This window comes from Petromyzon marinus, chromosome 53 (assembly GCF_048934315.1).
Source record: "Petromyzon marinus isolate PM22_M1 ecotype Great Lakes invasive population chromosome 53, UKy_Petmar_22M1.pri1.0, whole genome shotgun sequence".
In the NCBI taxonomy this organism is placed as follows: domain Eukaryota; kingdom Metazoa; phylum Chordata; class Hyperoartia; order Petromyzontiformes; family Petromyzontidae; genus Petromyzon; species Petromyzon marinus.
In genome coordinates, this window is record NC_133719.1 from 7,890,643 (window position 1) to 7,904,671 (window position 14,029).

The 14,029-nt window shown below is 48.5% G+C and overlaps 1 protein-coding gene across 9 annotated transcripts in view; it reads right to left on the minus strand.

Moving 5' to 3' along the window:
- The window catches only part of LOC116953868 (disheveled-associated activator of morphogenesis 2-like), a 120,564-nt gene that overhangs the window by 44,086 nt on the left and 62,449 nt on the right, over nucleotides 1–14,029 (minus strand). For all 9 annotated transcript variants that reach the window (XM_032974152.2, XM_076051969.1, XM_076051970.1 and 6 more), the window contains 2 exons: nucleotides 4,406–4,525; nucleotides 1,017–1,323 (listed from right to left, as the gene is read on the minus strand). In XM_032974152.2, coding sequence (XP_032830043.1) covers nucleotides 1,017–1,241 — 225 coding nt within the window. In that variant the 5' untranslated portion in view covers nucleotides 1,242–1,323; nucleotides 4,406–4,525. The remainder of the gene's footprint in view (nucleotides 1–1,016; nucleotides 1,324–4,405; nucleotides 4,526–14,029) is intronic.

The following is a 14,029-nucleotide window of genomic DNA, read 5'->3' on the forward strand; positions in this document are numbered from 1 at the left end:
CCTTCCCAAACCATCCTCAGATGTGCACTTATGCGGGTATAATCCCTCTCTCGATACCAACTGGGTGAGGCCGCGTTTGTTCTACCGGCTCAAGTCCTCAGGTTACCCTCCCCACCCCAGCCCACCCTTTCCCCTCCCTCCCTCTCTCCCCCTGATTGTCCCCAGGCTGTAACTGTCCTCCGTTCCTCTGCGCGAGCCGGAGCCAGAGCCGGAATCCATTGTCGTAAATTTTGTCAATTAATACAACGGCACGGCTCGCTTGTTCAATGCACATGGTACTGTAACGTTTCTCAAACTGTACACTTCAAACTAATCTCCGTTAAGCTCTTCACACCATCCAGCGCTGAGGCTGTGCGGTCCTGCCCTAGTTGTACCGTCGTTTGATCCCTTATGTTAGCGCCGCTAGTGAGCAAGATGGGATAACAACGGGCTGCAGATATATCGTGGCAGCGAGCAACGGGGTTAGAAGAAACCAAGGGGAGCAGAGACAGAGGTGCTCCCAGATCCTTGCGCGTCGCGTAAAACGTCGCTCCCCATTTGCAAAGTATCGCAACAAAAAAATCAAACGGCATGGGGATTGTTTAACACGTAGGCTTTCGCGACCAATATTGTTCACAATCAAGGTGTTTGTGGGTTAGATCACGCACGTTTTCAATGTGTCGTTATTCAGCCACCACGCAACACAGCAAAATTAGTAAGGTTTGTCACTTCTGGCAAAATTCCAAATCTGGAAAATCGCCCGATGAGACTGGTAGTAATCACCAGCGAAACGTCGTAATCAAATTGTAAATGTTGTGGGTTTACTCTCCAACAGACCGCAGTTTGCTGAAGTAGTAACTAATTGGCACGTCGTTTACGTTATAAACCTTACGAACTGGCCGTGTCAGGTGGTAGCGGGTTTAACGACACATTTATATGTATGCGATATAACCCCAAAAAAAAAACTTTTATTACGAATGGTTTGGGGGGAAAAAAGGAAACAAAAAAAAACCACCCTCTCCTCCGCGCCCTCTCACCACGAGCTCGGAAAACTTGGCGTTGAGCTCGTCGGCGGAGGGCAGTGGCGGCACCTCCTCGGCGGGCTGCAGCGGGAAGGCGCTGTCCTGCACGAAGCCGTACGTGATCTCGGGCGGCTCGTCGCCACGGCAGCCGCACGCGCCGCCGCGGAAGCAGCAGCAGAGGGCCCAGCAGCAGAGCGGGCGCCGCCCAGCGCCCGCCACCGCCCTCTTGCGTGGGGCCATCGGCGGCACCGTCCGTCGGTCAGTCGGAGAGGCAGCGGGCGATGCCCCCTTTTTTACACTTCTCCTGCGGGCCCGGGCTCGCCTAAAGAGCAAACGGAACGAGGGAGATATACGGTGAGGGGAAAAAAGTATTTGATCCCCTGCTGATTTTGTACGTTTGCCCACTGACGAAGAAGTGATCTGTCTGTAATTTTAATGGTAGGTCTATTTGAACAGTGAGAGACAGAATAACAACAACAAAATCCAGAAAAAGGCGTGTCAAAAATGTTATGAATTGATTTGCATTTTAATGAGGGAAATAAGTATTTGACCCCTCTGCAAAACATGACTTAGTACTTGGTGGCAAAACCCTTGTTGGCAATCACAGAGGTCAGACGTTTCTTGTAGTTGGCCACCAGGTTTGCACACATCTCAGGAGGGATTTTGTCCCACTCCTCTTTGCAGATCTTCTCCAAGTCATTAAGGTTTCGAGGCTGACGTTTGGCAACTCGAACCTTCAGCTCCCTCCACAGATTTTCTATGGGATTAAGGTCTGGACACTGGCTAGGCCACTCCAGGACCTTCATGTGCTTCTTCTTGAGCCACTCCTTTGTTGCCTTGGCCGTGTGTTTTGGGTCATTGTCATGCTGGAATACCCATCCACGACCCATTTTCAATGCCCTGGCTGAGGGAAGGAGGTTCTCACCAAAGATTTGACGGTACATGGCCCCGTCCATCGTCCCTTTGATGCGGTGAAGTTGTCCTGTCCCCTTAGCAGAAAAACACCCCCAAAGCATAATGTTTCCACCTCCATGTTCGACGGTGGGGATGGTGTTCTTGGGGTCATAGGCAGCATTCCTCCTCCTCCAAACACGGCGAGTTGAGTTGATGCCAAAGAGCTCCATGTTGGTCTCATCTGACCACAACACTCACCCAGTTGTCCTCTGAATCATTCAGATGTTCATTGGAAAACTTCAGACGGGCATGTATACGTGCTTTCTTGAGCAGGGGGACATTGCGAGCGCTGCAAGATTTCAGTCCTTCACAGCGTAGTGTGTTACCATTTGTTTTCTTGGTGACTATGGTCCCAGCTGCCTTGAGATCATTGACAATATCCTCCCGTGTAGTTCTGGGCTGATTCCTCACCGTTCTCATGATCATTGCAACTCCACGAGGTGAGATCTTGCATGGAGCCCTAGGCCGAGGGAGATTGACAGTTCTTTTGTGTTTCTTCCATTTGCGAATAATCGCACCAACTGTTGTCACCTTTTCACCAAGCTGCTTGGCAATGGTCTTGTAGCCCATTCCAACCTTGTGTAGGTCTAAAATCTTGTCCCTGACATCCTTGGAGAGCTCTTTGGTCTTGGCCATGGTGGAGAGTTTGGAATCTGATTGATTAATTGCTTCTGTGGACAGGTGTCTTTTATACAGGTAACAAGTTGAGATTAGGAGCACTCCCTTTAAGAGTGTGCTCCTAATCTCAGCTCGTTACCTGTATAAAAGACACCTGGGAGCCAGAAATCTTTCTGATTGAGAGGGGGTCAAATACTTATTTCCCTCATTAAAATGCAAATCAATTTATAACATTTTTGACATGCGTTTTTCTGGATTTTGTTGCTGTTATTCTGTCTCTCACTGTTCAAATAAACCTACCATTAAAATTATAGACTGATCATTTCTTTGTCAGTGGGCAAACGTACAAAATCAGCAGGGGATCAAATACTTTTTTTCCCTCACTGTACACGCGCAGGTGTAAGCAAAATATATATACGATCCCCAGCATCGGTTACATGATCAGGCGGATATGCAAGCATGCTACCGGTTGTTGTAGCTTTCAGATCTGCCCCTACTAGACATCTGTGAAAAAGAGCTTCATAGCTAATTGGATTGCTCCAGTATAAATTAAGATTCTAATTCTGATATGAATAAGCCATGAAAAGAGATCCCTTCCGATCGTGAGATGACCGATGGCAGCATTTAGAACAAAAATAATCACCGTTTAAAACATACGGCGATTCTCACATGCATAACTCACATTGTTTACGCTTTTAAGATGACGCAACAATTGCCACGGCGAACCCTGTGATGATACCGACTGTTAACGGGATGATCACAACTAAAAGGAAGCAACCGTCTTCAATGCGCAGGCCCACAGACAAGTCAACTGAGAACCGTTCTAGACATCACGCCATCGTTGGCGAGACACGGCCCTCGGGCCTGGCGCATTGCTAGCATGGTTTCAAGAAGTCACAAGAACGACACAATGCGGGAGAGCCATTAGCATGGTTGGCTACGTACGGTGCGCAAAGAACCGGTAGCTCATTTTGACGCTGTGTTTCTGAGGTTCGTGGTTCGAGCCCGCCGACCGCCCTGATTAATACTGTGAGTCTATTGACCGTGTAAATACGTGTCGTCTAGCAATAGGTTTTACCCTTTTAACTGGCACAAAAACTGACACCTTTATTCAAGGCATCGTATTTGCAATAACCACTACACAAGCAGTCAAAATGCAAACAAAAGAGACAACTCTGATAATAATATGCACTGTCCTTGAATTTGATTGGTCCACACCCGAGACGGCTTTTCTTAGAGCTTTGTCTCCACTGGTGTTGGACCAGAAGACGCCAAAAGGCGTACAACTCAAAAACAGCGCACTATCAGAGTATTGAGGGCTCGGGGTGAGCATTTACATTATGAGACCTCCTTTGCCAGTAACAAGATATAGTAATAGGTTTTACCCTTTTAACTGGCACAAAAACTGACACCTTTATTCTGGTCCAACACCAGTGGAGACTAGGCTCTAAGAAAAGCATATTATTATCAGAGTTGTCTCTTTTGTTTGCATTTTGACTGCTTGTGTTGTGGTTATTGCAAACATGATGCCTTGAATAAAGGTGTCAGTTTTTGTGCCAGTTAAAAGGGTAAAACCTATTACTATATCTTGTTACTGGCAAAGGAGGTCTCATAATGTACGTGTCGTCTACTTCACAATAATGACAAACTGCCATTCGCTAAGTGGCGGTTGACCACGGCGCTTGTGGGCAGGGGGGCACCTCATCCATCGCACGCCCCGCCCCGCTCCGCTGCGTGACGGGTGACGAGGATGACGTACACAATGAGGACGACAACAACAACAACAACGACTACAACAACGACCACCACCACCACCGAAGCCCCGGTTTTACCTGAAGCCGGCGGAAGACGGCAGTGCCCGTGTGGCTACAGCGTCGCTCGATCGCAGGCGACGGGAGCCCTTCCTCTTTTCAAGACAGCGCCCGCATTGTCGATGCGGTCACCGCCGCAGTCTTCAAACGCGAGTGGGCCAAACAAAATGTTGCGTTGGGTGGGGGGAGAGTAAGGGGTGGTGGGGGGTTGCGCAGACAAAAACACGAACAGTATTAACATTTGATATTTAATTACACACACAAGGGCCACACTCAGAATTGACAACAGATGGAGGCATCGCATCACGTACAAGTTATTCTTGTACGCAGAGTTTGATGCGTCCCACATGGGGCCATCTGCACTGTACACGAAACAAAACAACAAAAGAATCCCCCGCGTAGCCATCGTACGGACTTGGTGAGGCAAGTGGCGTTAGCGAGCACCCGTCAACCGAACTAGACGACTGGCAAAATGCGCCACCGGTAAATTCCCACTGTGTCAACTTGCCGTGTTTTGGCCACGTGATGTTCTGCTCGTTCTCGTGCGGAATCTTTCTTTGCCTTCAATGGGTTCTAAAAGGCAAACTGCCACCAGCCACTCAATAATATCATTCACATCAGCCGCGCCTCCGATTATCCCGCACCTCCGATTAGCACGGTTGGGTACGTACGGTGCTAAAGAAGTTCAACATACATACATACATTCCCCCTCCAGAGGCCGCTCTTGAAATTAAAGGTATAAATTGTCAGCTAATCTGCTCACTACTTGGTCTTGTTATACCACGTAAGACCATTTCACCTAAAGCCTGTGCAATGTTCAATCATCTCTGTCTATCCAGCCAAACAAGAGGAGCTAACCGGACATTGTCTGACCCAGCCGAAGATATCTTCAGCTGCCGGAGGAGCTCAACGATGGGACTTTGTCCAGATCACTCGTGGATCTGTGAGCTCCTGAAACGATCCCAATTCAGACAAACCCACGATGGATCATAAGGGAGGCCAACCTGCATGCTTAAAGCCAGCGAGGGGGTCTACACTTCACAAACACCAAGAAGATATGGCACGACTGTGGCAGAGAAGACGCAAAAGTTGGTGTGCAGCGATAGGCCAGACATCTTCCACACAATAAATATTGGCTATATAAACGGTTACCCGTTTTTATCGTTGCATATGGCAATATGTTTCGGAGGTAAACGCAAATGTCGAGGCCTGCTAGCCACAAGAGGGCATCAGGAGAGAGTTGGTGTAGTTTTGCCATTCCTCCTCCATTGAATTTAGCGCAAACTACAGTGGTGTGCTATGCGGCCTATAGTTTGGGTTGCATGGCCACGATCACACGACTTGCGTCTTTACTATTTATGAAGGAGATGTGTGCAAAGTGACCTGTTGATGTTCTTATGCGGTTGACGGTTACATCATCGGTGAGTGCATGAGTGAGTGAGTTGATGGTTCCACCACCGGTGTCTTCAAGGAACGTCTTAGCCAGGAGGTGTTACGATTGGGTCTTAAAGGAGGCGTTTATTCCAGACGTCCGCATTGTTACACATTTTGAGTTGGTGCCCGCTAGATCTGACACAGGCCAGCGAATCCAATCATGTGACCTCCTCCACGCGGCTGCCTGCCGCGTCCCTTCGTGTCAATTAATTCTCGTCTTCTCGTGGCGACGGAGTGACTAGGAATCACGCTCTCGTTTTAATGTATTTGGAGGTTGATTGCATTAGCATTTCAGTGTTTAATTCTCCGTTGTTTATTTTAGTTGCCTACTGGCACGTGGTAATTCATCACGGTCACAATTAACAAGGCATTGGTTAAAACAACGTTATTACGGTGGGCGAATGCTTCTAGCAATTCCCTCCACCCATTCTTGTTATGTCGCTATGAAGAAGGGTCACTGAACTGCCTTCGGACAGCTGTGTGTGGGGATTACGGGATCACTCATAAAATGGTTAAATTGTTCTCACTTGCATGCACACACCCGCTCCCAAGGGAACACTGTGCTGGGGCGATTAGGCAAGCAGGGAGAATCGATCGAGTCAGCAAAACTGTCCGTCTCTCGCTTGCCCAATGTTCAGTGATGCTCGCCACAGTGGTGAGTTGTTAGCTACCTCGCCTGGTGTATAGGAGGTCGTGGGTTTGATACCGACCCTGACGCCTGCAGTGTATTTGGAATTTGCATGTCCTTCCCGTGATCGCGTGGATTTTTCTCCGGGTCCTCCGGTTTTTCCTCTCCATTAAGAAAATATTTGGCTGCTATAAAATGTCCATGTGATAAGCCACTCCGTTGAGCTATCATTTGTGACCAGGTCGCCTCTGACAAAGAGCTTTATAGCTCAGTGAGCTTTACCTGGTAAAATACAAATAGTTTAGTGGAGTTTAGTTTAGAAATGCCACTGCCCAAAATGTTAGCCCAGCAGTTCTCAACCCACGGATCCCTCCCTCCCGCACCACCACAACCCCACAAATCCCCGCAGCACGGGTACCGCGCAGGAAAAATTTAGCAAGTGCCCAGCGAACATTTTCGATGACAAATCGCACAACTGCACAACGTGAAACGAATGCCTTACTAACACACCACTGTCTAGAGGCGTGGACATGCGATCTCTCTGTGCACTGTGGCATAAGGAACCATGAGGAGAGGAGGGGTGGGGTCGGGAGCGGGGGAGGGCAGGGGCCGCAGGCACCAGTGGTCTTGATTGGGGGGTGGAGGGGCCCAAAAATATAAAGACTGAGAACTACTGCATTAGCCTACTATATAATCTTCTGTTGCATGGCAGCGTGAATGAAGGCGGTGGTGTGGCTTTTATTTATCTGTCCTTCAATTCCAAAGCTCTGCGTAGAGAGATGTGGAATCCCATGTCTCGTTGTTATCGCATAAAAACCTCACGCGTATTCCCTGACGAGCGCCTAAATGTGGCTGACGCCTCTAAAACGCTTCGCACGGCGGAGGCGGGAGGGGCAGCGGCTGGCGGTCGCAATGGGCCCTGGGAGGGCAGGGAGGTGTGGAACGGTTGGAAGAGTTCCTGCGGAGGGAGGAGGCACTGGGTCGTTGACAGATATGCATTTGCGCAATCTCTTCTGTAGATCACAGAAGAGATTGCACAATTGGGTTTACTCCCACCACCGCGTTTGCAAGTTGTTGGTCTCTGGTCAGCTGGCAAGTCGCGCAGCGGGCCCAAATTTTCCAGCCTCTGTCTGAATGCTACGTGACAATTTGGGCGAAGCGGGAAAAAGGTAGCCTCTGCCCAACTCACGTGATAGCTCGCCTGCCATGCAGGAGGTCGGGGGTTCGATCCTGACCCTCAACGCCTTTGCATTCGGAGTTTGCATGTTCTCCCCGTGGTGGTGTGGATTTTCTTCTCCGGGTCCTCCGGTTTTTCCCTCCACAATTACAAAGATGTGCTAAGATTTTTTTGTTATTATCTGGCTGCTCTAAATTTCCACGTAACAAGCCACTTCGTTGAGCTATCGTTTGTGGCCAGGTTGCTTCTGAAAAAAGAAGCTAATAGCTCAGTGGGGCTTTACCTGGTAAAATAAAACAGAGTTTAGTGGTATTTTTTGTGATTTGTTTACCTTTCCTATACTTTGCACTCCTATCACGTTTTTGTGTTGTTTGTTGTTATAACGTCCTGACCCGCCCCTACTGGACATCTGTGAAAAAGAGCTTTATAGCTCATCTGATTCCTCCAGTATGAATAAATATTCTGATTCTAAACTCAGATAATCGTGGAAGCCCCACCGAGTCGAAACAGGCGTTGGTGATCCTATCGTCGTCAGCGTTCAGCGAACCAGGGGTTGAATCATCAGCAAGGACAGACTTCTTGCTCATCTGCAGGAGCTCAGCATTGATGAGTATTCAGTTGCCGTGACAACAGTGGAGGCAGGCGCACAGGAAAGGCAGGCGAGACAAAGAGAATGAGCGAACATTTCTATGCTGTCGACATCACAAAAAAACCGTGGTTGACATTGAAACTTGAAATGACTTTGCGTGGCGGCGGTGGGGTGGGGGATATAAACAGAGACCGTGAGATGACAAAAGGACTGAGCCTCGTGAAACACCACAGATAAAGGGTTTAACGCAGGCCCAGCACTAATGTAAACGATGCCCCGGGTGAAACAATTAATTTATCGTCCCCGGAAAGTAATACACTGGTAATAACCCTGTCGTTGGTCGTAATTTTCTATCCGTCACGTGCATGTCTATTTATTACCCATGATATTAACGCTATAACGAAGCGTCCGTGTGTGATTGGATAAGCAGTGTGCAGTTCCCTGTGCTCATATCCTTCACGCAAGCCCTTACAGATGAAATCCCTTCATGTACCAACCCCGCGTGCACCTACCCCAGCGTGCACCTAACCGTACATCTACTCTAGGCCTAGATGCACGGCGCGTTTGTCCAATCCATTGCCGGGTGAAGGCCTCGCCCACGCGGATCATGAGGACTGTTTCGCCATACTTCACCACGTCGGTCGGTGTGCGATGGTGAAGGCGTGGCGCATAGTGGGAGTAATAAAAAGTAGGGAACAGCAGTGAATTCTGCTTTTTGTGTTTGGCTTGCTGTCCTTCTGCGGCGCCTCCGATTAGCATGGTTGGCTACGTACGGTGCTAAAGAAGTTAAACATACATGCGTTCATACATGCCGTCCTCTGCTGCCCACAATGCCCGTCACCCATTCAAACGCAAAGCAGGTTCAAGCCTGCGTAGCATCCGAGGGCTGATGGGATCGGCGCATTCTGGGAGAGGCGCGTACTAATATATTCCCGTTTCAAACCACTGCATGTACCTACCCATAGGTGTACTGGACATCCATAGGTGTACTGGACATCTGTGAAAAAGAGCTTCATAGCTCATCGGATTTCTCCTGGATAAATAAAGATTCTGACTACGAGGCCTACACCCAACCGACTGGCTTTGGCCACACCGCCACCCCACTGAATGTCGTCGTATCGCTGGCATTAATCGGTGTTTGTGCCAAAAGTTTTGGCAGCAGTCCTTTACCGAAGGGGGAGATGTGTGTGGACTTGATCGATGGAGTAGTTAAATGGTTCCCCCTCTTCCCGCCCCAGCCCGTGGTTCACACACGCCCACTGCCCCAGGGAAGCTCGGCGTGAAGTGGATGAGCAAGCAGACAGAATCCGACAATTTGGCACGCAAAAAAAATTCCCATCCTCCGCTTTGCAGGAAGTGTCATTGTGTTCAGTGTGCAACTTCGAAAAAAAAAACATCTCCACAATTTTTTTGGCGACTCTAGATTTGAAATTAATTCGCAATTTGTCGGCGGATTATTTTAGATGTTCAATCAGATTGGTGACCTGGGTAGGGTAGCGGAGCCCAGTTTTCCACCTTCATTGGGCACCTGTCATGCCGAGATCGGGCCCGCTGCTTGCAGACATTTTTTGCTTCCTCCTCCCTTCCGTGATCGCTGCTTAGTTACCGGGGCTCGCGTCGAGTTGCAATTAAAAAAAAAAACTATTTAAAACAATACCAACAAAAATCTTAAATCGATTTTGTGAGCTAGGTGCATTATTGCGGCGCAGGATTGTGAGATGTGGCGACGGCCTGGAGGTTGCCCTCACATCCAGGGGTGGACTGACCATGGCTGATGATGATTTTTAATTACGTGGGCAGCCGGATGGCCTTGCGGTCAATGCGCTAATCACCAAACCAACTTGCCAATCCTTCGACGGAGGTCATTGGCTTCATCCCTGTGGGGATTTTGCCAAGACGGATGTCCTCCTCGTGACATATATTGAGTCCGTTTTATCACAAATAAGTTATGAACTGCTAAAATGAAATAAAAAACGTTTAAAATTTAAACACACACTTTCCGAAGACAAAATCACCCTGAATACGCCGATCTCGTCAAATCACAGTTATATGGATAAAGAGATCTATTAATCAGCAGTAGCCGTCACGGACACCTCTTACGATGGTGCGAGGTAATACGTGAGGTCGACTGAATCAGAATCTTTATTAATACTAGATGAATCCGATGAGCTATAAAGCTCTTTTCCACAGATGTCCAGTACCCCCCCCTTCCCTCTACTCCCTTGTTTATTAAATTATTCTTCCCTCACCTTCCCCCTCCCCCACATAAGAGGACGCACACACACACACCCCGCTCACAGTCCCCACTCCCACTCGGTAGGGCAGCAACGTGCCCTCCCAAATCGCCTTCCTCCTCTAAACTCAGTAGCACGGCGTTCGGAACGTCTGTCCGGGGAGATTCTGTACCGCCAGCCCCCCCCCCCCCCCACCGTCCCACCCTCTCGCCAAGTCAAGGTTTGTGACCTGTAGCGGACTCCTATCGAAATATAATAATAAGGTTTTTTTGAAGAGACTATTGTAAAGCATTAGCTGTGGCGTGATGCTCCTGCCTGCCGCCCTGGCTGTCCCGTACCTGTTCTTGTCAACGTCTAAGATGCATCTGACATCGTTTGATATTTTAAAATGTTTGTGAGTGTGCCATTGCGTCTTTGTTCGGCATATACCACTCCCGACACGCTGGACATCGCTTGCAAAACGAGATGTTCCATCTCACGGGTTCGCGCAAGAAAAACATTATTTGGCATCTGCCTCTAGCTCGTGTTCACAGCACAGGGTGATGCTCTGTTAGCTGTTGCGTTCCGAGTGGAGATGTCTCTATCCTGTAACATGATAGCTCACCTGGAATATTATTATGGAAAACGGGAGGGGGAGGAGAAACTCAGAATAATAGTATCAATACTGAGTAAACGTTTGGTGAAGTAATATCGTCAACAATTTGGTGAATTAATTTAAAAATACAATTAAACTCTATTTTATTCAGTATTCCCCATTAACGACTGCATGCTGCAGCACATTCGAAAGCAGTGATGGATGCGATATGGTCATGGATAAAACTCCAACATACAAACACGCCTGTAAATCAGAAGTACGTGTGTTTTAACACTCCACATATATCAACGCGACAAGGCTTATCAAGCAGACTGGTGGGGTTTTTTTTTTGGTTTTTGCACATGTATCGCAACGACGTCCTCGCAAGCCCCCGTCCAGATTTTAGAATGAACGGAGGCTCCAAGAACTGGAGGCGAGCCGCGATACGTACGAGATCGTACAACATCGCCCACGTGCGCAGCGCTTTAAGCAATTTGGCCACTTTTCTCAAGTGGCCAAACAAAGCGCAACGCAACTTTATAGCAAAACTGTAAATGACGTCCGATCACCTCCAAGACGGTTATGTCGTGATGCCATGGGTGCATTTCAATGGGCGCCACAGTGGCAAGATGTTAACTACCTCGCCTGGTACACAAGAGGTCACGGGTTCCATCCCGACCCTGACGCCTGCTGTATATTTGGAGTTTGCGCGTCTCTCTCCTCGTGGTTGTGTGCATTTTTCTCAGGGTCCTCCGGCTTCTTCCTCCACAATTAGAACCAACGTACGTTTAGAGTATTTGGCTGCTATCAATTTCCACGTGATAAGCCATTTTGTTGAGCTATCATTTTGATAGCCAGGTCGTTTCTCATAAAGGGCTGTATAGCTCGGTTGGCCTTACCTGGTAAAACATTAATAGTTTAAGTTTATATTCTTGGTTCTTTCGGTAAAGTCGCGTAGAAGGGAAACAATAAAATAATAAAAATATAAAACAATAAAATTCTCACGACGTTTCGACTGCAACACAAGCAATCATCATCAGGTGTGAAAACCACAGCAAGAAAACGTCGTGGGAATTTTATTGTTTTATATTTTCATTATTTTATCGTTTCCCTTCTACGTGACTTTACCGAGAGAACCAAGAATATGAATCCCTGCAGTCACGAAAGCTATAAATCAAAGTTTAGGTTTAGTTTAATGAATAGGCAAAGTGCTTTTCTATTGAACGACCGGTTAGCCCAGAGTGCATCGTAAACAGGGGCTTACCGGTCTAGACGTGCTGCCTCACTGAGCGTTTAGAGTTGGGCGAGTCAGGTTTGTTTCGAAATCCGAATGGTGGCGATTATATCATACATTTGTATACATTCGGACAAGCCCACCAAACGCTCAGCGACCACTCAATACGGGCCCGACTTGACCCAGGACATCATTTTAATCAGGAGATTCCTCCTGGGGATGTTTCACCAATTCTCTTTTCTACATTTCGTTCACTTTGTAGGAGGAAAGCCAGATCTCCTAGATCGAGCAGGGTCCTTGAACTGGCTGCTACGGGCCAATTGGGTTCTTGGAGTGGCACCTTCAAGCTGTGGCCGCGTGCGGATGTCGCGCGACGTTACAACGCATTAACACAAGTAACAAATTACATCGCGTGGCCTCGCGCACACATTCGTGGCCCACGGAAACCAACAAGCGGAGAACCCCCTCCCAGACAGTAACCGTCACATTGTTCCTTACACAAGTAGAGAACATGCTAGCCGAGTGGCTGACAGCGCAGCCGCGTAAAACAGAAGCAGCGCCGCCGCCGCCGCCGCCGCCGCCACTTGAGAAAAACGGCACGTGGGCACCCGCAAGAGCGCCCCGTCCAGACAGGACGCTGCGAGACTCGATTCTCTTGAGTGGAGAATGCAAACCGCCGATGGCTTCAATTTACTTCTCTGCCGCGAGCTTGCAGTTCTCGCCTTTTGGGGGGGCATTGTGCGGCGCGAGTGCGTTCACCACCCCCTCCACGCTCGCCCTAAATTGCCTGCTCTTTACAAGGGAGAAAGCGTACGGCACCGCTGGTACGTGAGCAAATCAGGTTTAATGACTCGTGCCTTTCAAAAAGGGACGCACTTAATAAGGCTGCCACGAATGTGCATCACTAAACGTAACATTTTGACTGAGGGGCCGTCTATAAATGACGTCATGCACCTAGCGGGGGGGGTCAGACATTTGTGACGATGTGTGACGGGGGGGGGTTAGAAATGTGACGTCACATCAAAATGCGCAACTTTCAATATAGACAACACGTTCTACTTAATTAGATAGACTGTTTAATAAATGTTTTCTCCTACAACATCAGAGTGCAGCACCACATTAAATACGCACTACAATGGCAATAGTTTAAAGCGATTTGAAGCATGTTTTATTTTCAAAATGGAAATATGGTTTTGGGGGGGGGGGGCAGAGCTTTGTGACGTCATATTCGAGGGGGGGGGTCTGACTTTTTGTGACGCCGTGTGACGAGGGGGGCGGGGGTCAAAGATCGTCCAAAATCGCGTGACGTCACATATGGACGGCCCCTGTATTATTTTATCATCAGATAGCCATGGTCGATCCGCTGCTGGATTAAAGCCTCCCCAAGATGTCGCCATCTTTCGCGATTCCTTTTTTTTTCTAAACGCAATTATTTTAAACACAACTTAGATTTCATTCGTGTCACAGAAATCGGGCCACTCAATCGATAGCTGGGCGAATGGTCGTGGGGTTGGACCTGGATAGTGCTTCGACAGATGATCATCATGGTTGTTATAGGCTACTGCGGGGCTATGTGTTGGGCAGCAGAGGGCAGTGAAGCTCAATCCAAATCAAGGCAGGTTTACATTTGTTTAACCGGGAGACAACTGAAGAGGGCCAGAAGAGCCTCCAATGGGACTGAATCGTCAAGCCGATGTCGCGACGCAGCTCCAGTGGCGTCAAATCCTCATCGGCTTCGAAACAATTAAGGGAAAGGGATTACAGGCGCGCGGCTT